General features: G+C 36.3%; 4 protein-coding genes across 10 annotated transcripts; 2 read left to right on the plus strand and 2 right to left on the minus strand.

Annotated features, from left to right (window-relative positions):
* Positions 1-2,262: 2,262 nt before the first annotated feature.
* Positions 2,263-7,222, minus strand: LOC140763229 (basic transcription factor 3-like). The gene is made up of 6 exons (XM_073101321.1): positions 7,069-7,222; positions 5,235-5,302; positions 3,961-4,109; positions 3,799-3,855; positions 3,350-3,388; positions 2,263-2,770 (listed from the first exon to the last, which is right to left on the minus strand). The coding sequence occupies exons 2-6, from the start codon at positions 5,300-5,302 to the stop codon at positions 2,586-2,588; spliced, it is 498 nt and encodes a 165-aa protein (XP_072957422.1). The 5' UTR covers positions 7,069-7,222; the 3' UTR covers positions 2,263-2,585.
* A 3,783-nt stretch (positions 7,223-11,005) lies between these two features.
* Positions 11,006-13,410, plus strand: LOC140763436 (gibberellin 2-beta-dioxygenase 6-like). Its single transcript, XM_073101629.1, has 3 exons — positions 11,006-12,261; positions 12,373-12,694; positions 12,948-13,410. Exons 1-3 carry the CDS (start codon positions 11,798-11,800, stop codon positions 13,176-13,178), a joined length of 1,017 nt encoding a protein of 338 aa, XP_072957730.1. The 5' UTR covers positions 11,006-11,797; the 3' UTR covers positions 13,179-13,410.
* A 2,363-nt stretch (positions 13,411-15,773) lies between these two features.
* LOC140763003 (uncharacterized) lies at positions 15,774-18,880 on the minus strand. Of its 5 annotated transcripts, XM_073101020.1 has the most exons (4): positions 18,749-18,867; positions 18,401-18,630; positions 16,955-17,493; positions 15,774-16,509 (listed from the first exon to the last, which is right to left on the minus strand). In XM_073101020.1, the coding sequence occupies exons 3-4, from the start codon at positions 17,450-17,452 to the stop codon at positions 16,045-16,047; spliced, it is 963 nt and encodes a 320-aa protein (XP_072957121.1). In that variant the 5' UTR covers positions 17,453-17,493; positions 18,401-18,630; positions 18,749-18,867; the 3' UTR covers positions 15,774-16,044. The 5 variants fall into 5 exon arrangements, with proteins under 5 accessions (XP_072957121.1, XP_072957118.1, XP_072957122.1 ...); XM_073101017.1 differs by lacking the exon at positions 18,401-18,630 and having other exon boundaries at positions 18,749-18,880; XM_073101021.1 differs by lacking the exon at positions 18,401-18,630 and having other exon boundaries at positions 16,955-17,457; positions 18,749-18,878.
* Positions 18,881-19,669: 789 nt separating this feature from the next.
* Positions 19,670-24,593, plus strand: LOC140763676 (uncharacterized protein At2g24330). 3 transcript variants are annotated; one of them, XM_073101965.1, is made up of 6 exons: positions 19,670-20,328; positions 21,702-21,846; positions 23,376-23,485; positions 23,581-23,998; positions 24,081-24,354; positions 24,460-24,593. In XM_073101965.1, exons 1-5 carry the CDS (start codon positions 20,053-20,055, stop codon positions 24,329-24,331), a joined length of 1,200 nt encoding a protein of 399 aa, XP_072958066.1. In that variant the 5' UTR covers positions 19,670-20,052; the 3' UTR covers positions 24,332-24,354; positions 24,460-24,593. The 3 variants fall into 3 exon arrangements, with proteins under 3 accessions (XP_072958066.1, XP_072958067.1, XP_072958065.1); XM_073101966.1 differs by having other exon boundaries at positions 19,670-19,941; positions 20,050-20,328; positions 24,081-24,593; XM_073101964.1 differs by having other exon boundaries at positions 19,671-20,328; positions 24,081-24,593.
* The last annotated feature ends 890 nt before the right edge of the window (positions 24,594-25,483 follow it).

The following is a 25,483-nucleotide window of genomic DNA, read 5'->3' on the forward strand; positions in this document are numbered from 1 at the left end:
TTCAAAGAGCTCATTTTAATCTCAAGTTGCATTGCAGATCAAACGTCTCTGTAACGTTATGCCAGTCAATTATAAAAAGGATATCCTCGGTTTCCTGGCATACAAATTATCTTGGAGAAAATAGAGTCATTTCTTTCAGAAAAAACACTATTAAATTGAGGCAAATAACATAAGGAGGAGGTCTTTGCATATCTCTGGGAGCCATACAAAATTGCAGCGGTGAAATAGAGTTGGCAAAAGGGGTATATCAATTATTAAAAAGTACCTTATATTTTGTTAGGCATATTTACAGACAAGGAGCAATGCCAAATTCATTGATCTACTAAACTATCATATCTGATCAATGATAGGCTTATGCAGTGTGTCCTTCTTTTTCCCTTTATCTCATCAACCTGCTCTTCCAAAAGAAAATAGATTTCATTTATCCTTCAACTAATGTACATGATCACTTAGAAAGATAAGACCTTTAATGTATTACTTTCTTAGAAGCAACCATAGGCCTAAGGTCAATAATGGTCAATTAAAATGCCACTTTATTAGCTTACTTGTATAATATACTAAGCGATCAGAATCTTACTCTTACTTTTGATACTTGATTGACAAATAGAGGTGATACGTATATGAGAAATAACCTTGTGCATGAAGGCTTCAGCCTTCTCAGCATCCTTGTCTAATTTACCAGCAATATCTTCAATTTTCAGAACTGCTTCCTTAGATTAATTTCTCTATGGCCTAAACTTAATGTAAATTTTGGGAATAGAGAATGGTGAATCTGACTCAAGAAGTAATTAATTAATGTGGGGTATGAGGAGGCTGTCAACGAGTCATCAAAGGCGATAAATTGGTTCGCTTCGCTTTCTGATTCGTTTGCTCTTTCTTTTATTTATTTATTTTTTTAAGATCTTATATGTGGAGGAGTTTATTACTGTGTAAGGATTGCACTACTATAACTATAAGGCAGACCTTAATTAGATTGCAAGATAAGCGTATATATGGCATATACACTATAATGCTCAATTCAAGCTGTTGCTATAGGTAAGCTCTCTCTTACCCCATTGCTGATGCCTCTTCGGTTCTAAGATATAACAAATATGACAACTAGCTTTGTGGCAGGAAGACGCGAACAAGAGATACAATAGAAAAGTATCAATGATATTAGATGAGAATGAGAATTCACCTTATAGGTAAGATACCGACGACCAAAAAAACTATTTATCCTACGATCTTCTTAGCATGAAAGAGGGGTGGCAAAAGTTGACCTGGCACATCAACTTAGTGTGATAATTCGTCTTTTAAACGAGTTTGAATTTAATCTAATTAAGTTCGAATCGTAAACAAGTCAAATATCTAACTTAATTAATAATCAGATTATATTTATGTTTATTACCTCAACTCGTTTAACATGTTTATCACAAAATAATTCATCACAGTGTCATTTATAATCCCAATAAATATGGTTATAATCTGAATAATTTAGATAAATTTAAATAACTTGTGTTATTTGACAACACATTTATAACCCTGATATCGCTTCTAATAAACATATTGTATTTGTGTTTGTATTACCATGACTTAGATTTACTTAGAACCAAGCTGACTCACCCGGACTGCCATCCCTAAAAAGACACTCCTACAACATGATATTATTTGATCAATTAAGCACTATCCCACTGGCTTAAAATCATGTTTGCATCCAAATTTCACCACTTCCTTATAAACTTAAGCAAAATGCTTCTTATTTCATCAGGAAGGAGAACAGGAACAAATATCCAAAAATGATGGTCACTTTGTCCTTCTCTTTTGCTTTTAGTGGTGAATTACAAACAACCACATGCAGCGCCGAGTATGGACTACAAAGCCTAACATATTAATTAGTACATTGTTATTTCCACAATAATGTAAACGCCACCAAGGCGATATCTCTTAATTACAAACAAGTACGTATGCTAGAAAAGTTCAAATTTTGAAGTCTCCTAAATTTACCAGGGATGATTTATATTTTGGAATTCAATAATGAAAACGCTTAAATAATTTGACGCCAACCCAACTGTATATGCATGTAGAAAATTAGTTCACGGTTCTAAATTTATCACTTCACAATGGATAACAGAAATTGAAAGGAAAATGCATGAGGCACACAGTATAAAACAGAACGAGATAGGGAGCACCATATAACAACAAATTTAGTATAAGGGATATCTAATTTCAGTTTCCATTTTCAAGTTTTTGACCATCACAAGGAGCGCAGCTTTCCAGAATAAGTATCCAGTAACATAGAGACCTTGCAGCCCTTGCAACTATTCAAGGCTTGCTCTAGATTTCTTAAGTTGAAGTTCACAAAGATGGATCCATGATAAGCACTTGGAGAGTTAAATGAATTGGAACCGTTGTACAATTCATCCACTCATTCAAGCAAATCCTCATACAATACAAAAAGATCGACAAAAAGAGAAGGTTCTAAGGCTAGGGTTATGAGGTGGGTAATTCAAGGGAAGATCTCTAGCATTTCATAAATGAGATGGAAGACAGTAGCAATTACTCAACATGGGGAGAGAAACAAGAAAATTATATCAACTCTAGAACCTCTAAGAAGTCTGCTTCTCATTGGCAGCTTCTTCAAATGTTTCTCCAGCCACGAGCTCAGGAACATCATCGTCATCATCTTCCTGAGTCGGGCCACCAGCCGCAGTACCAGCACCAGCACCAGCATTTGGTACCTGCTTCTGGATCTGCTCAGCAATCCTCCGCAGGTTTTCTAAGTTATCGGGACCTGAATGATGAAAAAAGAAAAAGCTCCACCAAGTTAATACCAATGGTATTCAGCAAACAAAAACATACAAACCTAATTTTTTTTGTGTTTATCTTAAAGAACCAAATTTTCTTTTCCTTAAAATAAAAATATGAGATACAGACAAAAATAGACTCTTCATAGCATTGCTGCAATACTATCCAGCTTTCTATTCAACAAATAAGACCACCAAGAATAAGTGAAGGCAGATGTGTGGGTTCACATACAAACATTTACTCCTTCTCAAAGTAATTCAAATGCATGATCAAATTGCCCATTTTGTTTCTGAACTGCAAAATGGAAGATCAAAAGAGGAATGTGGCAACAAAAAGTTGTCTAAATATGACAAAATGGTCTTGATTAGCCTGATGCGGAAAGTGCAGTTATGCAATTGGTCTTACTTTGTGTCAGAAAGACATTATAGGAACGAGATACATATGTAAAAGGACATGATGTTATGGAAACAGATATTCTTAGTGACACCATACATATATGAGATAAAAGAGCAGATCTACCCAATCGAGCAGTGATAATTAAAATTCCTGGAAGGGAAGAACCTACCCAATTGGTTGATAATAGAAGGCAGCAGATCCTGAAGTTCTGTCACAAGAAAATTAGAATATTAATGGTTGCATCCACTCAAAGAACAAATATGTAGGTAAAGAAGTAAAGAACAAAAAATTAAGTTGGCAGTTTTAGAATAACCCTGGTCTTTGCCATTTGAGTCTGGGCTACAACCAAGAGGTAATTTCTTTGAGCTAAAAACATCTGAAGGAGCTATCCAGGCAACCCTAACATTTCTTAGGCAATTACACTGACCAGCAAGCAGCGTGACACTGCGACCTCAATATTAATAGCAATAATGTAGTTTAAACACTTAACAGACAACATTGATGATAAACAGGGCACCATATATCTGAAAATTTTCATTTTCATGCCGCATTGGATCCTTAGCTGCCTTATTCTTTCCTACTTCTTATTGTTATGCAAAAAAGATAAGTAAAACATACTTTTTGTCTGAGGAGATCCACTGACCACCCATGTATTGGCTGCAATTGATGCTTGCACTGAAAAATAAACCAAAGAAAAGTATTAGGATCTGTGAGAAAATTTATTACTAACCTACATATGCCTAAGATTTTTCTCTCGCCAGACTTATATTTGCTAGTTACCTTTGGGATTTACAAACTGGATAACTACATCATCTTTAAAAATATTGACTTCTTCTATAGCAGGAATAGCATTCACCCCTATTCTTTTTAAGGTGCTCTGAAGTCGTTTGTCATCTGTACTGGTGGTCTTGTGAACAGCCTTCTTCTTCCTGTAAGAATTAACAAGCTGATCAGTGTAGCAAAAGCAATAAATCACTTATATCAGGAAAATTCTAGACAGAGAATAATGATAGGAGTCCCTTAGAAGTTAGAAGTACCAATGAGATATTGACAATGACTAGGATTTCATGAGTCCAGGGTTAAAACTATAGATATGGTCCAAATGGTATTCACCACCTTATGGTGTATTACACTTTTATGGTATTACCCCAAGAGCTCTCGTTCATTTTAGAAATAATTTTTTCTTATCTTAGAATATGACATTATATTTCAGAATAAGAGCTAAACATCATAATAGTCATTCCATAATACAAACATTATTAATCAAAATTATACCTTGTACCACACTAATTAATTATCAATTTACCACTGATATATATCTCATCAATCTATTTTATATCAAATTAAAGGATATTTATTGTAATTTTAAAAAAGATAAAAAATGTATTTTCTCTATCTTTTACTTCACTTCATATCACATCAAAAATAACTATACATATTTATTCCAGAATACAAGTGAGCATAGAAGTAGTCATTCCTAAAATAAATGTCTCATTTTAATAATAACAAATAAAAATACCTATTTTAAAATTGCCCTATTCCTAAAGTGAACGAGACTGGTGATCAGCAACATCTTGTGGGGCTTTCATGGAACTCAAGCATTGTTCTTGAATAAAGATAAAACCTGATTTAGAAAAAGAAATCCCACATCTAAAACTTATGAGGTTAATGGATTATGAGGTTAGTAGATGGTTACTTTTAAGAATCAATGAAATCTCAACTTCTCATAACATCTTTATCTGCAGCAAAAAATCAAATATAGAATATGTAACTAAGCAAGAAATACTTTTGAAAAGAAATATACTTGGCAGAAACTCTTTCATAACAACATCGAACGAAACAATTTCAAGTGATGCCTCAAGATGTAAATAACAAAAATATTCAGAATTGAATCCCCACAAATGGAATGAATAGCATGTGATGATCTCCTATGGTAACAACTTGCACAGATCAAAGCTAATGGAATATGTGTGAGGAACGCCCAAGAAAACTTTAGGCACACATAATACTTAAAAGTTGCTGTAGATCATAAAACATAGAACAAGAATCAAAACCTGCGCATGCTGCCCTTCCCACCAGTTCGGACAGCACCTGCCATCTTCATAAGCTTTTCACGATCCATCTGCGTTGGGAAAAGAAACCTGTTGTAAAAATGTACCACATCTAATTTCTATGACATCCATTGGACCTCAAGGTCAAGGATCAAAGATGACAAATTACAAAAAAAACAAAATACTAACATTCAGGCCTGTTCTTATTTCTTCTTTTATGTCTATTCTTTTTCATACTTTTTTATATATTGTGGCATATTGTTGTGAATCATTACTGTGTTTCAGATGCCTGTAATTTTATGGTTACCATTAATTTTACAAAATTTCATAGGATATTGTCATACGTAGCCATATATAATATCGTGTTACAATGTTGAATGTTTTAAATATTCTACATTGCAACCATGTGGTATCCATTTTTTGAAGATTTTCTCACATCAATTCCAAATTAATGTCCATAGTCACTTAGATTTATCACATCTCCCTGATAACTTCCATCCTCCTTTTTGTCCCAACCTAGTTTGTTTATACTTTTGCTGGTTTCCTTACTCTTCTAATCCATACTTGAGTTGTGACCACCTGTGACGGATCTTTATAAGATTTTTTTTCTAACATGTAATCTCTTATCTCTTGTCAAAAGTCAAACTAATATAAATATTATGGAGGCCCATCATTTGGAGTGATGCCATAACCAACCCCAGGCTTTTGGTAACTCAACGAGCATAGCATTTTCAAGAGTTCAGTTATCATATTCCTACTTAATCTTTCAAATTTGAAGTATAGAGCCACAATATAGACTACTTTTTCTTATAACATTCTATCTTATCCAGAAGGAATTATAATTATTCTCAATTCCAAATTTATCTGTTAAATTGACAGGACTAAACAATCTAAAGGAGTGAAAATTTCAGTAATCATAATATAGCCCAGTGACAACCATGCATTTCGAACTGATACTATCATAAAACCAAGCTTTATGTATATAATAGGAAGAAGCTACATAAGTTACTAAAAGTTCACTGACATCAATTATTTTTCCCTCAACTCCTACCTCAATATCAGCAGTTATTACTTGCAAGCAATAAGCCATGATAGAAAATACTATATAAGCAGAAGTTACAAGATCAACAACCTGAAATAACTATAAAACTTGTACATTCCTATGCTTTTACAAGATAAACATTCCTTGAACCTCTAAGATAGCATTTCAATCTCAAAGAATGCACTCATGAGTAAGTACATATCTATTCTCTCAAGCTCCTCAATATACATCTCCTAAGAAAATGAAGGGTATGATTAAAAATCCTGCCGCTCTCAAGTTCAAACCGATCCCTTTCAACCCTTCTGCTGGTAAAATCCATCCATTTCTCCTCTTGGTTCGACCTTAGGCATACCAAACTACTTCTTGATTTCTCCCTGATAAGTCTGTTCTTTCGGGAGCGCCGGTTCTTTCAAGACAAAAGGCAACAAACATGATCCCAAAAGAAAACTATTATCAACGAATTGCACCCAAATGAGACATCACAAGCTTTACCAACCACTTGAGTGACAGAACCTTGTAAAGGAGTTACTTCCCTCCTTGACGTTACGCAGTAATTACCCAACATAAATTCTAGTTCAATCAAAACCACACAATAATCGGATAAAAGTAATCACCTTCCACCGAATCCAGACGGTATGAGACGCAATCTAATCTAAAGCATCAAATGGACTAATTTGAATAGCATCGTAAGAAGAAAAAAGAAATACTTATCCCATTTCTTCTTGTGGTTATTCTCCTCAGAAAAATTACAAACAAGATAAGAGAGAACGAAGAAGAAGAAGAAGAAAAACTCACGGATTCTTCGGGTGGGAAGGAGGAGGAGAATGGACAAGAGAAGAAGAGGCGGAGAGCAACTCAAGAAAGGGAGCAGAGCAGCAGATAGAGACTATGGGGAGAGACAGCTTAGGGTTCGAGAATGAGATGATATTAGCCGTCCGATTCTTAAATCAAGTTCCCAACGATTGCTCTATAGATGTGAATAGTACCACTACTAGACCCTGTAGTATATGGGGGTTGTTTCTTGCCGGGTCAAGCACAACAGGCCCGACCCAATAGTCCTTTCGGGTCGGATCCGAGTAAGGTTGGGCTCGTGGGCTGAGCATGGGCCAGTCCGATTTCATTAAATCTATTTTTTTTCCAAATTTTTAATACTTAATTCAAAAAAATTATTAAAAACACCACACATTTTGATTATAAAACTTTAATAATTATTCAAAGCCTACCATAAGGCTTGTCACTCAGGCTCTATCTTTTAGTTTTAAAATCTAAAAAACAGCTTTTCTTTCCTGGCTTTTTCACTCGAGTTGTTTAATTGTTCGCTTGGCTTTAGCTCATTTTTTTTCCATTTCTTCTCTTTACAGATCCCCTCGAAGTAGGAAGAAGAATGGCAAATAGCAATAGTCGTCTCGTAGGTGCAGGTGCACAGGTGAAAGAATAGCTTCTGGGGCTGGAGTCAAAGGAGCTTGAATAGACATCGAAATCATAATAGAAAGCAGGCCTGCGAGCAGCGAGTGCCCTTTGTCAGTTGCGAGCCTGTCAAACCATAGGCGCCTTACCGCCCCCCTTTCTTTTTTGAATTATAAAGAAGGGGACGGGGGGATGAAAGACAAAGAAAGGGAGAAGGGGGATTTATTTATGATCGGAGAAAAGGAAGGGGCGTGGTTGATGTGTCACTGGGTCGGTGGGGAACCCGATTGAAGGGGAGACGACCCGCCGAATGAGTTAATTTTAACTTAAAATAATTAACATAATAGAGAATATACTGTTACTTTTAAAAATTAAAAAGAAAGTACCTCCAATTTGACCTTAAAATAAATTTTAACTTGTCTATATGATAACCATTAAAAACAGAATATATAGTGTTTTTAATCAATTTTACTCTTTTTTTTTTAAATGTCCACAGATCGAAGAATAAACGCCGAATCACGGGTACTGGCCATGTCGGTGGCTCTATTCACGTAGATAAAATTAAATAAAGTAATAAAAAAACCCCCCAAAAAAAATGCACGGCCTTCACTGATCCTTTTATCCCATGTTCCTAAATCCTAGCCGTCCGATCTCTGCCTCCTCGAGATTTCTTCCTAATATTATTTCTTCCCACGAGCACAGACATAGACCAGCTACCGAAAAGCACTTTGGCCTTTGGGTTACAAACCTTGCATGGTTCCAAGTTCCAACGTATAGAAAAGAAAAACTAAGTTCAAATTCAAATCTATCCGAAAAAATGCATCATTAATTTTAACCAATTAGCTATTCAATCCGCTATATATAACCCACAAACTCTAGCTATTCTCTTCATCCATCTTCTCTCCAATCCATTGCAATGCAGCACACTACTCGTCGCAGTATCTCTACCTTGCTCTTCTTCTTCCTCTTCCTTCTTCTCGCCTCTGGTAGTGCTTCTCTTCTCTTACACTAACCCGTATTACATACGTGTGTCAAAGCTAAGTTTTTACTTAATAACTAATGGCTTTGTTGTTTGTTTGTTTGTTTGTTAAGAGATGGGGAGTTTGATGGTGGAGGCGAGGCACTGTGAGTCACAGAGCCACAAGCACAAGGGCATGTGCTTGAGTGAGCACAACTGTGCCAATATTTGCAGCACTGAGGGCTTCACCGGAGGGACGTGCAAAACTCAAGGAATACATCGTCGATGCTTCTGCAGGAAGGCTTGCTGAGAGATGGATTTGATGGTCTCACGTAGGATCGACTTGAGATGTTGGTGGTTGTTTGTCTTTAGCTTGTGTCTTTTAGTTCATCTTGGACTAGTGTGTTAGTTTATGCCGTGGAATTAAGAGATATAACTTGTTAGCTAGGTCTCTCTTCTGTTGTAGTTGTAGGGAGGTCGTCTGTCTTCACTGTCATTGTCATGCAGTTAATTTTGTGTGAGGTAATCCTGTGCAAATGAGTCTTGCCATTAGACAATTAATGATTCCTGGGGACAATGTGATGTGATTTGAGATGGAAGAGGCTAGGAATAAAGTAATCAACAGCTAATGTTGTATAAGTATTTCTCAGATCTGAATCCTAGTGGCATAAAAGTTTAGTTGAGAGGGCTATAGAATGTCTCTAGACTAGCTCGTTGGATCAACAGTGATCACATATTTGGTGATCCTCACTAGAGAATATGACGATTTCCAGCTGATGATAGAATTCTTAAACAAAAGGTATAGGGAACCAACTCAAAAGGCAAATGGGAATTGATTCAACTTTAGATTGGCAGCATCTTGTAAGAGTCTTTTAATTCGCACATTCTGTCTTAAATATTCCAGTGACAACTAAAATAATGATAAACAAAGACTGGAGCAGCTTAATGAGGAATTCATAAGCCAAATACAAAGTTGAAGCATACATGTTTGGAGAACCATGGGCTTTGCCAGATTTTGACCGGATCAAATAGAAACAAAGAATTGAGGGAAAATGAAAAAAAAAAAAAAAAAAAAAAAACTACTACAGAGTATGTTGAGAAGCAGCAACATTAAACAGATTATAATATTGATCTGAAAAGAATCTTCAACAGTTTCTATCACCTTAGACATCTCTAGGAACCTATAATAAGACTGAAAACAGCACATCTGTTATCATTTAGTTAGGTGTACCTGTCCTTTTACTCATGCATGTAAAAAGAACCAGATTTGTTTCTAAAAAAAGACTGATTTGAGGATGACAACTTTGATGTACCTTAATCTATAATAGGCATTGACAGTTACAGTAATGCCAGTAACCAAAACTTCTGCATGACATAAGTTCTGTTTAGTGAAAAGACAAATCTTTGACAGCTCTTAATCACTTTGAATAAAACCTTGAGCTTATGTATACTGAGCTGTTCATGCGTAGAAAGTATACAGGTACTCCATGTCGCAACCTATGTTCTTCAAATACAAAATCCACATGAATTATTTAAATACGTAGCTTTGAATCATCATATAACTGTACAGATGTTAAAGCCAGTTGAAAAGGAGCCTTTTTTTCTAATGCTAAGTCTGGCAGTTATGGTCAAAAAGATTTGCAGTTCAATCTACTTTTTAAGTATAAAAAGTCTGGAACAAAGAATCATACTACTAGGAAAATCATAGTCTTTAGTGGATAGTGGACAATATTCTTCTGAGACTTGTAAAGATTACTAAGTGCTGTTGTTCTGGAATTGGTTAAAGAAAAGCAAACCAGTCAAGCTGACAACATCTGAAATGGAGAGCATATGAGTTTCTTGCAATTAAAATGCTCCTCCTATTGGCGATCGTGACATTAGGATGAATACTATATATTTTGCTTCAACAAGTTGGAAGGAGCATACTCTCTGGAACTTCAATCTCTTCTCTGTGCTGAGGATATTGACTAGGTATCAATGTCCACATTCAGCCACTTAATTCCACATATATTAAGGAGGCATGGCTTGGGCAAGCACCAACCCATCACATGCTCCTTTCCTCAAAGCGGATTAACAAAACATCAACTGTCTGGCTTCTCAGCCAAGAAGAAACTGTTCCAGTCCTTTTAAAAATTAACATCACAGTGGAGATTAGCCTCACTTCACACTTAGAAATATGAATGTCTCTCTCTCAGAGGAAACATCACATGTTCTGGCAAATGGTGATTGTTTTCAGTTCTGATGCTGTATAGAGAAGTTGGATCACTAAAAGAAAAGCATCCAAGCGTGTGAACCCTTTGAATTATGTATCAAGCTCAGGTCGACCAAAATAAAATACTTAACAAGGATGGAAACATGTCCCTCCATGCTGTCTTGTCTAATGACACTTTCCCGTGAAGATTAATACTCTAAATGGTCATGTTGCCGGCCATTTTAGTCCTTCCATAAAGACAGTATAATCCTCACTTTCAAAGACCAGCAACAGTGAAAAGAAACAGGCAATGAAGTTTGGTAGATCTCATCTCCTAAGTTCAATTGCATCTGTTCAATCTCTCAAATGCAGTAACACAAAAGAGTGCTCAATGAAATTTTTTATCGATGCCAGGAGCCCAAGAATAGTTCTTGGTATCTTACGCGATAGCACGGACTGCCTCCTCAGCTGAAGAAACGAGACCCACAGTTATCAAACAATAACGAAAACTACTTCTGTAGTTTAATGAGATAGGCATGTGAAGTAATATCTTTCTGAGGTGGAGGATCAGATCACCTTCCTCTATTCTTTATCTAACCTGCAGATGCTGGTCAGCAAATCTAAACCAAGCCCCACTAGTCTCTGAAAACACTCCAGGAAAGGGTGTCATGACCCATTTGTCTCTGCAAACGCGGTCAACAAACTAATTAACATTTCATATTGGCATCAACTGTTTCATCCTTCTCAATTTTTTTTTTTTCAGTACATAAGTATCTCTGTGGACCAGGTCATCACTAGACAAGCTCACAGTAGAATGCTCTCATGGCGCCAAGTGTCAAGCTAGAAGCTCAACCTGTTTGCTTCCTCTTGTGCTCTTTCTCTTTCTTTTGCCATGCAAAGGATATTAAGCACAACAACCCATGAAACTTTTATGCTAGAATCTGCAACTTCTCCTCACTGAGCAAGCCATGCAGACCTTGCTCAGCGTATGTGATCCACCTTTAGCAGAGAGCTACCGAGCGTTGCTTCATGACTTAAAAAGCACTATGAAGTACACACATGAGGCAAATCATGAGGTGGTTGTGGAATGCGAGCTTCCACAGATAGATTTGAGCAATCTGAAGAGTGCCAATCGTGGAGAGAGGCAGAAGTGTGTAGTAGCAATAGCTAAGGCATCTTCAGAGTGGGGCTTCTTCCAAGTTCTGAACCATGGCATCAGTCATGAGCTCTTAGACGACATGAGGCGAGAGCAGATGGCATTGTTTCGCCTACCGTTCCAGAAGAAGGTCAGCTCCAGGCTCTTGAATGACTCTTACAGGTGGGGAACTCCAACAGCACCGTCAGTAAAGCAGTTCTCATGGTCAGAAGCCTTCCATGTTCCTCTGGCAAAGATTTCAGATGACTGTAGCTATGGAGAATTCAGTTCCTTGAGGTACTTTTACTGCACTGCATGCTCATCAAGAAAACCCCTAAGCCTGTATTAACTCTTATCACTATCTGGACTTATGTTATAAGCTGCTAAGTTTTAAATTGATATCACCAGGGATGTGATGGAGAAGCTAACCGTGGCCATGTCCGAGGTTTCTCGCACACTGGCCGGAGTACTAGCAGAGAACTTGGGATATACTGGCCACGGTTTCCCTGAGAACTGTGATGAGAGAACGTGCTTCCTTCGTCTCAATCGATATCCGCCATGCCCTTTCTCATCGGAAACCTTCGGCTTGATGCCTCACACAGACAGTGATTTCCTCACCATCTTATACCAGGATCAGGTCGGGGGACTGCAACTGATGAAGGATTCCAAATGGGTCGCAGTCAAACCAAATCCAGATGCTCTTATTGTCAACATTGGAGACCTCTTCCAGGTACATCATCATACCCCACAAATTCCTCGATCCAACTTGGAAGTTATATGCACATTATTGCAGTAGGAGTTCATATTCATTACAATCTCCAAGAAATCTCTTGTGATGTCAGGTATCTTCCTAAAGTAACTAGCAAGAACAGAACTTCTGATATAATGACAGGAAGACATGCACAACTTTATACGCTGTAAATTAAAACCTCCTTTCATTTTTAAAAAAAAATCCTGATTTATGGATCGATGAATTTATGTAGGCATGGAGCAATGATATATACAAGAGTGTGGAGCACAAGGTGATGGCTAACGGGAAGGTGGAGAGGTACTCAATTGCCTACTTCCTCTGTCCATCATATGACTCCATTATAGGGAGTTGTAAGATGCCATCAAAGTATAAGGCCTTCACCTTTGGAGAATTCAGGAAACAAGTGCAAGATGATGTCAAAAGAACTGGACAAAAAGTAGGCCTCCCAAGATTTTTACTATAGATAACTTTTTATACCAAAATGGATCTCATATGTACAAGAGGAAGACGAAGGAAATGAGGACAGTGGGCATCAAGAGTTACTTGTTACTACAGGATCAGAATTTTGTATTTAGTATTTGATATTTAAGCTACAGGATCAATAGTTTGTTCTTCTTCATGATGTTTTGTATTTAAGCCTTGATTGGACTCCCAGAAGAGACATTTACGTTCCTATTTCTCGTAGCCACCTGAAATGAGAAATAAGGTCTTGTTAACGTCCAGAACAGAGTCGAACAGAGAGTAATAAGAATAGCAAAAATTAATTTAGTATTATTAAAATAACAGTTTTATCTGAGAATAGTTATTTTTATATTTACTAATATTTTAAAATAAAAATATAATAATTACTTTTGATATAATATAAAGTGAAGCTAGAAAAAAAAATTATTAAAATATCCTTTAATTCGATATAAAATAGATTCATGTGGTAGATGAAGTACAACTAAGTAGGTAGATATGTAGATTGAATGACTCAAAGTATGCAATTATTGACAACTAAGCATGCGATGCTAAGATAAGCGCGCAAATACTAATAGAATTGTAATGCTATTATGCTAACGTAGGTGTGCAATTATTAACAACTAAGTATGCAATACCAGTAGGGTATGCAAAGTAGTTATGTAATGCCAATTTAATATGTAATGCTAAGGTAGGTGTGCAATGCTAACTAAGTATGCAATGCAATCGTATTAGATATACAAATATTTTTCATATCATACTAATATTTTATAGTCAAAAATAATAAAAATTTACTCTACATGGGAAATATATTTTTTATTTTAGCTTAAAACATGAGATTATTAATAATATTATATCTATTTTTTCCCTAATTTCTTATTTTATTATTTAAAGAAAGAAAGATTTAATTAGATTAATACATAGTTTAAATAGTAAATATATGATTTTATTTATGAGTAAATATTTTATCTTGATAAAATATTAGTTTATTAAAATTATATTTTGATGTTATCAGTACATATAATAATTATTTTATAATAAAGTAATTTATTAAGCAATATAATATCAAATCAATTCTGTATTATTAAGAATTTTTTAAAATTTATATTTAAGTATATAGAAATAAAATATATTTAATAATAATACTACATTTTAAAATGTAAAACATTAAATTATTGATATATATGCTGTTTTACTTGAACTTTATTTCGGTAGTGTAAAATAAAAAATATAATAAGAGAGGAGAGAGAGAGAGAGAGTAAATAGTGATAAATTATGATAAATCATTGATAAAATATTTAAGAGAGAGGAAAGAGGAGTAATAAATTATGATAAGATGTTTGAAAAAGATAAAAGACGAGTAATAAATTATAATAAGATATTTAAGAGATGTTATAGTCAAATAAAAGATAAATTAATAATTAGATTAGTGCGTGGTTTAGAAACAAAGTGCTAAAGTTGATAAAGAATGAGATAGTAGAACGAGACGATATCAAATCTTTTCCGGCAGAATAGACAACATGCCACAAGATTTTGGAGCACCTCATTTGGTTGTGTGAGAGAGAGAACTATAAGTCTAAAAGTCAGTCAAGCACTATGGTGCATAATTCTAGCTTATTCTTTAGGCAAAATAACAGATTAGATATTCATACTCTACGGAGATTGGTGAGTGAGGCAAGGACTTTGAATGGAAATATAAAAATTAGATTTTGAACTGTGTACTTATCCAAGATGCATCAAGAAATAGAAAAAATGGAATTTTTGACACTGCTAGTAATCATTGATGCTTAATGTCTACTAAACTAATATTCTGTAAAATGAAATGAATAAAGGCATTTAAAGTGTGTCCACCATGAGAGTATTCTAAATGACTAAGAACATATAACATGAAAAATATTGTTTTCTCAAGATAGAGATGAAACTGCACAATGGTCAGATGTTATCATTGAGCTGCTCTTCTAGTGCTCTTAGCAAAGCACCTATTTTATTCTCTGGAAATTTGGCTTTACCAGACCAATATCCATTGGAAGAAGCTCATCCATCAAAGCTCAGTGGTCTAGACCGCTTTCCTTGACTTTGAGTGTCCCTTCTTTTTCACGACAAAAAGAGGGTAGACACATGGATTCTTTTGCTTCCTCCAAAGAACACGTCGAGGAGACCAGCCATTATGGTCTTTGCATTAAGCTAGTAATTGTACTTTAGAAGAAGAGCTTCCATCAAACATTACCTCAGCATTCAGCATTCATTCCGGCGGGTAGTGCCAAATTCTAACTTGCCTTTCATCAATGTTGGTAAAAAGTATTCACAAATCTTTTACAGCAGAACAGATAGGATCCAAAAAGTAAAACAAGTCATAATACTCTAGTTCTGTTGAATTACAAATCTAGAAATTCCGACCTCAAATGCAGCTAAAAGCACCAAAGTTAAAATGCTTTAGCCTTTGAATGCAAGCGTTTAGTATCCACAAAGAGAAAACATGCGATATCTGATAAGCTACACTTCCATCCAGGGCAAAACCTGTTAACAGTGCTAGAATATAAACACTCGCCGAATAGCAGATCATGGCGATTCAAACAACACTCACACAAGATATCCAACTTTGGAACATATTTTATTGACATATTTAAATTTAAAAATAAATGAATATTTACAACTTGATCAACTTGTAAACCAATTTTGCATCGTCTACAAATATATACAATAGAGTAGTTCAGTATAGCTTGCTTGTGCTAAATCTAAATCCTACATACAGCTATCATTCAGTAAGAACATGCATGCTTCCACTCCACTGCCCCTTAAGCCAAGCAACATTATGCTCGAAAACTTTCAACTAACACAAGATATGGCTCACAATATCTGAGGTACTAAGTTTAGGATAGAAATAAGGCTACCTTATCCTTCAAGCTGCTCTTCTTTTTCATTAAGGGTTCCTCTTCTCTCCACCCTTCCCTGTGTACATCTTTTCTATCAATCACATGAGTCTTAGTCATGCTAATTGTGTCAACTGCATCATGTTCCTCCTCCCTAGCTGGAGGTTTATTCAAGAGTGGACCCAGAAAGAGATCCAACATATACTGAGCAGCATCTCCCGTTCGTGTAATATTTGTAGAACAGAGCTCAGTTGAAGGGCTTTTATTCTTGTTCCCTTCTGAATCCATCAAAGGAGATCTGGACTGTGTTGTGCATCTGGATAATGCCTTTGCCGACCCAACAGCTTTTACAGGTCCTTCCAGATTGATCCTAGAGGAAGCTGACGAACTTGAAGCATGTGGTTCTGATTGGTTTTCTATAATAGTTGAGAATTTATGTTGCTTCTCTCTATCAGCATTTACATACTGCGATAAAATGGTGTAGCAAAATCAGACCCATGAAACAGGTTCCCACATATGCAGTACTGACATAAGAACAGTACAAAATAAATATAGGGACAATTAAACAAGTTTCCACAATTCCACCTATAGTGTGAAATGAACACGAACTGAAAATGCAGGAATTCAAGTGATTATATAAGCGGGTCTGGTTTGCACATGAAGCAGCATTGTGACAATTCTCTAACATGATCTCACACAGTCGAATTCTGAGCACTGAAACTAGCACTGCTTAACTTAGCCAACTACTTTACACAATGTGGACTGGCATTAGATCCAATAAAAAAGAAAAAGGAAAAAATAGAGGATTTACTATCTTCAGAATATACAAAATGTAATGAATTCATAGTAGAGATACCTTAGCATAAATGCTAAAGCTATCAAGTAGTACAGAAAGAACGAAGTAAATTACCTCTTGGGCTATGCTCATCATATCTCCAACTGTCAGGTCAACTTCATTATCACCCCTTCCTGGAGACGAGATTTCCATGTTAATGGTTTTCCGCCTTTTACTCTTTCTATTATGCTTCTTTTGAGCAGCCCTTTCATTTACTGCTACTTCACCTCCGTCAATTTCGTCCTCATGTCTTAATTTACCTTCATCATGTTGATTGTTGATAGTACTTTGAAACACATCTCTTCTAGTTGCTTTGCCAACTCTTTGTCTTGCCTCACATCTTTGCAAGTTCTCTGATTTATCAGGTACCTCCATATCCTCTCTTAGTATCCTGCTATGCTTTCTAACGGTGGAATTTATGCCAACCTTAATCTTGGGTTCCTCTTCTAGATGTGAACTTCTTTTACTACCAAATTTAGAGTTTGCTACTTCATCAGCAGAGTTTTTCTTCAGCATCCATATAGGTAAACGCCGTTTTCTTCCAGCATCAGTATCAGTCAATACTTCAGCCATTCTTTCTGCGAACAATAATGAAATGCTGATTTTCACATGCGCTGAAATTTCACAACAGATAAAGCTATCATTAATAATCAGTAGCAGCGAACCCACCCCCCCATGCAAGTCAAACTACTATATGTGTGATCCCAATAAAAGTTGAATATCTGAAAGATAGTGCATACCTATTTGTTACTATGGAATTAAGCAAAAGATGCCTATACAAGTGTATTTGCAAAAGCATCCAAAAGTTATTGTTTTTAAAAATTCTATCTACTTACATTGTTAAATATTCATCTGGTGCATCTGGATTGAGCGGAACAACAGAACCTTTCAAAAAGTTACTACTAAATGTCCTGTTGACCTTTACCACATTAACAACATGTCAACATGTTCATGTTGTGGGCAGGTTTGAGAAGTGAGGAGGTGCAGGAAATGGCCAAAATGCAGGTGTACGAGCAGAAACGAAGCCTCATTCAGCTCGATGACTAACTGTTCCTGCTGAATGTTTTGGTTTCTATTTTGGCTTGAGGTGTCTGTTCTTTTATTGCTAATTGAGTGTGAGAAGATGCTATTCCTCACTTTTGTGTGTGTTGATACAATTTGCTAATTTGTTTGGTGGATGGTATATCTGTACAGGTTGTGTAGCTACTACACTTGTAGTTACTTGGGTCTTGTTTCAAAATGAAACATAGCCGTAATTTTAGCTTTCCTCAAAAAAAAAAAAAGAAAAAACAAACTTGCACTGTTAAATTTAAAGCACCTCTTATTGCATATGGCACTGTTGATGCTCCCAACATCCATGATGAATGCAAATGTTCAAGGGCTAACTCATTATGAGAAAGATATTCAATTGAATCCATCAGAAAAGTTACCAAGTTTAGCCGCAATGAATATGAGGTTGTCTAAAGGATAACTCGAATATGAGAAAACTCCAAAAGAAAAGAAATGGCAAAACTTTTGCACCTCAATTCGATTCCAACTATACAGCAGCAAGAAACATACTTCACATTTCGAATCAAGCAAATTATCATCCAGGTACCCCTTTCAAAGATCTCTTGCTTGAATCATTCAGCTCTATTCTTTCGCAAACAAAAGATCGAGCAAGCGTATCCATGAGAGATATTCAAACTAGAAAGAACTGTTTGTGGCTAAAGTTATCAAGGCAATCAAATCGTAACAAGAGATCCCAAAACCTAGTACCAAAAGATTGAAAGCAAATATACGAGGATCAAACAGGATAGGGCTTTAATTCCATACAAAATCAACTCTACAGCAAGGAAACCAGAATTCAAACCCTAGTTCATGGAATACCTGCAACCGCAACCGGACTTCCTGATCGAAACAAGGCGATGCGCGACTTCTTTCAAATGGAAAGCACGAATTACGAAACAAAAGAAGGAATGGGAAGAATTTGCAAAAATAAACCACCGGCCTCCTTGCAATACTGGCCCAATACTGGCCTACTTGTTTCATAGTTAATTTATTTCGTACATATATCACTCAAATAAAATCTAAATCTAAATCTAAATTATTACAACTCATCGATAAATAATTTAATAACAACTACTAATGTTTCTCTCCTACTTTAATTAATTAAAATTAAATAATATCAAATAAAAACTAATCAGAAGTACCAATCATATTAAAAATAAATTAGTCATCTTTTATTTTTCTCTCTTAATTGATTTATCTTTTATAAAATATTACCGTAGTGTTGTTGCATTGAAACATTTTCATATTCATATTATGATATCTAATTAAGCTTTAATAAACTACTACAAGACGAAGTGGCAACCCATTTGAACCTGGAGTGCTAATTCCCTTTGAAAAAATGAAGCCCAACCAAGTATAAGTCAAGGACGTGCTGACACGAAAGAACTCATTTTCTTCAATAAAAATGGGAGGCGCCAGAGTCCACACAACTTACTTGGCATTAAATTTGATAATAATAAGAAGTTAAGTGATTAGTATGAAACAAACAATAAGTTTTTTAGATTAAGATAACAATTAATAGACAACTAGATTTTAAGATCAAATGAGAGGTAATTTAAGTATTTTAATTCTTTATATTTTAAAAGTATTCTGTTAATCTACCGTATTTTTGGGTCTAAAAATAAGATATAGGATGATTTTTTCTAATACATCTGATAGTGAATATTGGTCATGAACCTCGTTTATCGAAGTCTTATAATCTGACACTGAGATCCGGATAAAGGAGTCGGATAGCTAATTGTCTAAACTCCAAAAGGCAACGCACGCACGGATAAAGCCCACCTTATCGATGGGCTTTATCCATCTCTGTCCCTCGCCGATCTCGCCGAGCACTAGTGAAGAAATTGTTACCATTTAGTAGTTTATTCTCTTCAAGACGTGGGGAGGAGGAGCTGGTACTCAAAAGCGCGGCCAAATCCCCCAAGTCAGAAGCAAAGCAAAGAATCCAAAACCCGAAGCTCCACTCTTCTCCTTCCCCACGCCGTCGAGATCCGATCCTTAGCCATCTCTTGGTTACCTCTCAGATCCGATCCCCTTCTGCTCCTTCCTTCCTTCCTCAGATCCGACCTCAATCGCCTCTCCTTCTTTGCTCCCTCGATCTCTAATTCGATCCGGTTTAGGGAATGGCGGAGGAAGCTACTCCGGCGGCGGCGGCGGCGGCGGGGGAGGAGGAAGTGAAGTCGTCTTCCGCGGCGGGGGAGTCGGAGGTGAAGAAGCAGCGCAGGGGAATCTTGTCAAGAATCTGGAGGGGTTTATTCGGGGGGAGGAGTGAGGATTACGAGAAGAGGTTAAAGTACTTGTCGAAGGAGGAGGCTTCGGTTCACGCGAGGATGAAGCGGAGGGCGCAGTCCTCGAGGAAGATGGTTAGGAATCTCATTGTTCTATCCGTCATGGTTGAGGTGCGTTTTTTGTTCGATACTTTTTAGTCCTTTGTTGGGTTTATGGTGAGTTTTGTAGAAATTTTTAGTGTAACTATTGATATATTCCGACTTGAGCTGAGGAATTCTGATACGATTACTATAAGAGTTTGTAGTTTTTGCGGTGCGGTTTTCTTGTATTCCACTTGATTTGTACTTTTATACCCTTTCTTATCGTGTATCAAATTACATGCCACAAATTGGGTAGAATTCTGGCAAAACTATCATCTATGTTAAGTCTAAGGGGAGAAACTAATCTGACGTTACTGTAATAGGTTCACATAATCTTCCTAGTATATCGACTTCCAAGTCCATAGTGCCTGCCTGCCTGCCTGCCTGCACTTTGTTGTTGATGTGTTATATGTAAACATAATGACGATAAGTTAGCTTAAATACTTCAAAGTTCAAACTACACAGTTCAATGTGAATAGGACTTTAGCACATATATGTACAATGAGTCATATTGTACATATTCATTGGCTGGTCAAAAGTTGAGATTAGTTGGTTAGGAGTAGGACTTTCCTATGTAAGGAAATGAAGCTCTTGAAAATATTCTTTGGAGAAATAATTCATTGATTTAATAATGTACTATCTTTTTCTTCAAGGGTGATCATATTGTGAACCAACTTATTGTTCCCTATGTCGGGAAGTGAATTAATTATTTGCATCTTTGTCTTGAAGTGGTATAACCATCTTATTGTTCCTTATGTTGCATTAAACATTGGTCTCCTTTATGTTGTTGCATCACTCAACATTTTCCAAACACCATAGTCTTCTCAATTTGGTATTGCAAAAATTCTATTCTCACTTTGACAATGAAGAAAGTTAAAGAGGCAGTACATTAATTTTGCTTGAAACAAAGACAACAGGTAGGAATAGGAAGAGGAAAGAGCACACTAATGAAACTGTCAAATGCATCATACTGTGATAGATTGCAGTCATAGCCCTCGGTCCGTCCCTTATCGTTGTTAACAATTGATCACAACTATCTGACTTTATGAAAGTCTACTCACCCCTTTATCTAATCAAAAGATATGGTGTACAACCACCAGGTTATGATTCTGAACTACATGGACATTTTGGTACCTGGTACCTTTGTTTATGCGAGATAACTAATTTACTATAGATTACGTGTCATATGCTGCAAATAAACCTACCTTTTTTTTTTTTGTTAATGCAAGTATTTCACCTGCTCAAAATTCATGCATGTGATATGCTGCTCTTGAGATTATCATGATACTTTTCACCAATAGATGTGAGCTTGTTCGCATTTATGACAATACATGCTTGACTTGTTTCTCTCTTGTAATATGCTCCACCTAATGTAGGTGCTTATGCTGTCATATTCTTATCAGGTAGTAGCAGTGGTTTATGCTATCATGACAACAAGATCTGTGGATTTGAACTGGCAAATGAGGGCAATTCGAGTTTTGCCTATGTTTGTTTTACCTGGTTTATCTTCTATAATCTATTCAGCACTCATAAGATTTACAAGGATGCGTAAGTATTACAAAATTTTTCTAACAATTCAGTTTCTGTCTCATTAAGGAACTAAGAACTTTGACCTTATAGTTTGGTATTGCAATTAAGCAGCCTTCTATGACTTGTATTATCTCCCATATGGCTCTTCTGGAGATCAATTTGTCATGATGAACAATGTTATGGTTGTGATTATATGTTCTTTTTAATGGCTCTCAAGTAATTGAATGATTGAGTCTACTACTTTCACACAGGAATTTAGTGAAGTTGGATCTCGTCTACACTTTTAGTTTGGAACAATTAAAGACATTATTTTGTCACCATTAAAATTGAATATGAAGCTTAAGTTGGTCCTGCATGAATGCTAGTCCTTCTCATGTGTTTTCATCCTTCATTTTAATGTTATCTTATTATTAGCTTATCTAATCAATTAATCTTAATAACTACTTTTACAGAAGATCAAGTGGAATCTTTTTGCAGTCATTAATAAATAATATCTATGAAAGAGTTACAGTTTTTGAAACCGTGATTAAGTATCTTATAAAGTTTATAACTATTTCTTAAATTTTGTAGGGCATTTTATTTTTAGAGATAATAACTTTCATTACAAAGTGATGAACTTGTTCTTTCTCCTTATTTGGTTAAGCTGGAGAAAACACTACCAGATATATTAATAAATTCTATTAACTTGCTCTAAAATTGAACCTATAGGATTAACGATGCCTTAAATTTTTTTCTCATTTCATTGTTGAACTTTGTTGCTGTGTTTCTGAACACTTCGAGCATTTCTTGTCATTTTACCACTAGCCTCAAGTCATCATAAGTTGTTCCAACTCCCCAATGTTTGCTTTTGCCTTTTCTTGCTGTGTAGATGCTATTAACTTTTTCACTTTAGAAAGTGATGTATTATATTTTTTTTTGACACTCTTCTAGTGAATCAATTCATACCTTATTTAACAATGTATGTTGTGAAATAGTAATGGACAGATAGAGAGAAGAATTACAATTCAGCTTGATTCCAACTGTCATTCACTAATCATCTTTTCTGAACTACCTTGTTACCATGACTTATCTTATAACTATTGACCTTCTGTTTTCTTCTTGATCTATAGAGCCTCTTTTGCAATTCTTTAATGCTACTGTTGGCCTTCTCCATTCATACTAGTGGGCAAGTCTATTTTATTGGTCTTCTCCTGGATATTCACCACTTGGTGTCTCATGACCTAGAACTGCAACCAATTGGATATGAAATATGGCCAAAATTGACAGAGCAAATACCATTCAATTTGCTTCTTTATGTAGCTCTCTGCTTTTTGTGCAGTTTTGATCTCGAGTCATCAGCTTTAGTGAATCTTTAGATATAACTTAGCTTTATTTGCAGGCCCATCTTATTTTCTTCTAATTAATTCAATCAAATATCTAAGTTTGCCTTCAATTTTGGAAAGTTCACTTTATTGCCTCTGGTATTTCTCAGATAAATTTAGTTTATTATGGTATTAGTAGATGTGGCTCTTACACTTAAATGATTTAGTTCATATTTCCACGTGCAGTTGACCGCAAGGACCAGAAAACACTTGAAAGCTTGCGAGCTGAGAGAAAAGCTAAGATTGATGAGCTTAAAGAGAGAACAAACTATTACACCACACAACAACTTATTCAAGTTAGTAGTGCACAGATTTCCTGAGAACCTGAAGACATGCATTTAGTGTGCTTTGTCTAGTGGTTGTGGTTTTTACTGACCTTAGGTTTTTGCAGAAATACGACCTTGATCCAGCTGCAAAGGCTGCAGCAGCTGCTGTTTTGGCATCTAAGTTGGGGGCAGAGTCTGGCTTGAAAGTCCATGTTGAAGATGAAACAAAAACTGAAGCACCAATGGGTAAAAGCAATGATGTTGAGATGGTGCAGTCAAATGGGCTCAGGAATAGGAAGCAAGGGCAAGCGAGAAGCAATAACAGCGGGGGCACCGCAATTTCTCACATTGTCAATGAACCAACCCATGAATCTGGTGGTGATGGCCAAGAAGTTGCCACTCAGGCTCAGAAGGTCGTTGAGCACTATAGAGGCTCAGGAACAAATGATGGGGGATGGATTGCCCGAATTGCTGCACTGCTTGTGGGTGAGGATCCGTCGCAGTCCTATGCGCTCATATGTGGGAATTGTCATATGCATAATGGTGCGTCAAATGGATTTCGGGCTTTCTTTGTTGATGTTAAACAACTCTCAGTAGCAATTATTCTATCATCAATTATTTGCAGGGTTGGCCCGGAAAGAAGATTTCCCATATGTGACATACTATTGCCCACACTGCCATGCACTGAACACATCAAAGCTATCTGGAGAGCATGACTTGGTTTCGACCTCGGGCAGGACCTCTCCCCTTGCTCCAGTTGATGGAAATCATGCGTCGAATGTTGCGACTGAGAGTGAACAGGTGAGTAACCCAACAACAACGCAGGAGCTACCTACAGGACAACATGAAGACAAACAAGCTGTGGAGGCAAGTTGAGGGTTCTCTGTCCTCACGAAGAAGTGAGTGCTTTCAATATCTTTATTTGCTTCTGTGTTTCCCACCATTTTGGAAAAGTGTCACTTTTACTTTCATCTTATAGTGTGACAAAAGTAGCTTACCTTTAGGTGTACATCTTGGAGAAATTGTGGTTCTTCGATTGGATATTGCTGTAAATGTCATTGTAACTCGTATGACATCACAATCCGACTATGAGAGTTTGAGCTAATGAAGAAATTGATGACAGTGCTTCTCTATTGTCTGATCATGAGCCTTTACATTACATGATGTCACTTCTTTTTTTCTTTTTCTTTTTCCTCCATGTGATAAAACAAAGTTGACTGCAATCAGTTTAGCTTGGCCACTCCTACTCTTTCTGGAGCAAGGAATGGATGGGATTGTGTGCGATTGCTTCTGCCAGTCTTTGAACTGATTGGTTTAGAAGAATTTATTGTAATGAAATGGGTGGATGACAAATCATAACAATTTTTATTTTGCGATGCACCCTTTATCTGTTTACTAGTCCAGGTAAAACGATATTGACTAAAGTATACAGTATGTTGATTCTAGTCAGAATTGTATGCACCTTGCCAATGTTAGGCAAGGATTCAATCAAATTTCTGTGCTTTTCTAGGTAGCTAACGATATTCTTTGATAACTATGCAGAGACATTTGCCTTGGATATAATCTTCCGTTTGACTTCTGCAGCTACTTTTGCTGCGTGTTGCTTTATAATAACTATTACAGAATGATCAGTGCCTTTCAAAGTTTCTCTTTTGCGAGTGATAAATTTGTTGAATTGCCGAAAAGTGAGCATTTCCTATACACATCTTCCTTGTGTTCGAATCCTCCTCAGGTTTAGTTTGCAGTTGTTTTCTACTGTAATGCAGCTTACCTATGTGGTATCTGGACAGGACAATCACAGAAATCTGGTTCAGTTTTATTTAACTATTTACTAGCATTGATTTGATGGTGTGTTTCGATCGATTCGCACATGATCGGCCTCGAAACAAAGACAAAGGCTAAGCCTGTGTTGGGGTTTGTCAATGTATTGCAAACCCATGCGCTGCTCAAGTAGCCTTCGGCTTTGACACTAGACCAGACCGTGACTCAGGCCGTCTTTTTGGCCCCGAATATGCCTCAAATCAATGC

This window comes from Typha angustifolia, chromosome 7 (genome assembly GCF_048772165.1).
Source record: "Typha angustifolia cultivar Huaian chromosome 7, ASM4877216v1, whole genome shotgun sequence".
NCBI lineage: Eukaryota > Viridiplantae > Streptophyta > Magnoliopsida > Poales > Typhaceae > Typha > Typha angustifolia.

Coding starts and splice junctions, on each gene's coding strand:
- LOC140763003 (XM_073101017.1), bottom strand. CDS start 17,452: ATGGCTGAAGTATTGACTGATACTGATGCTGGAAGAAAACGGCGTTTA. Junction 16,510..16,954: donor TGATGAGCATAGCCCAAGAG/GTAATTTACTTC, acceptor ATTTTATCGCAG/TATGTAAATGCTGATAGAGA.
- LOC140763676 (XM_073101965.1), top strand. CDS start 20,053: ATGGCGGAGGAAGCTACTCCGGCGGCGGCGGCGGCGGCGGGGGAGGAG. Junction 20,329..21,701: donor TTCTATCCGTCATGGTTGAG/GTGCGTTTTTTG, acceptor TATTCTTATCAG/GTAGTAGCAGTGGTTTATGC. Junction 23,486..23,580: donor CCACACAACAACTTATTCAA/GTTAGTAGTGCA, acceptor AGGTTTTTGCAG/AAATACGACCTTGATCCAGC.
- LOC140763229 (XM_073101321.1), bottom strand. CDS start 5,302: ATGGATCGTGAAAAGCTTATGAAGATGGCAGGTGCTGTCCGAACTGGT. Junction 4,110..5,234: donor GGGAAGGGCAGCATGCGCAG/GTTTTGATTCTT, acceptor TAATTCTTACAG/GAAGAAGAAGGCTGTTCACA. Junction 3,389..3,798: donor TGGATCTCCTCAGACAAAAA/GTATGTTTTACT, acceptor TTCTTGTGACAG/AACTTCAGGATCTGCTGCCT.
- LOC140763436 (XM_073101629.1), top strand. CDS start 11,798: ATGCAGACCTTGCTCAGCGTATGTGATCCACCTTTAGCAGAGAGCTAC. Junction 12,262..12,372: donor GGAGAATTCAGTTCCTTGAG/GTACTTTTACTG, acceptor TGATATCACCAG/GGATGTGATGGAGAAGCTAA. Junction 12,695..12,947: donor ACATTGGAGACCTCTTCCAG/GTACATCATCAT, acceptor GAATTTATGTAG/GCATGGAGCAATGATATATA.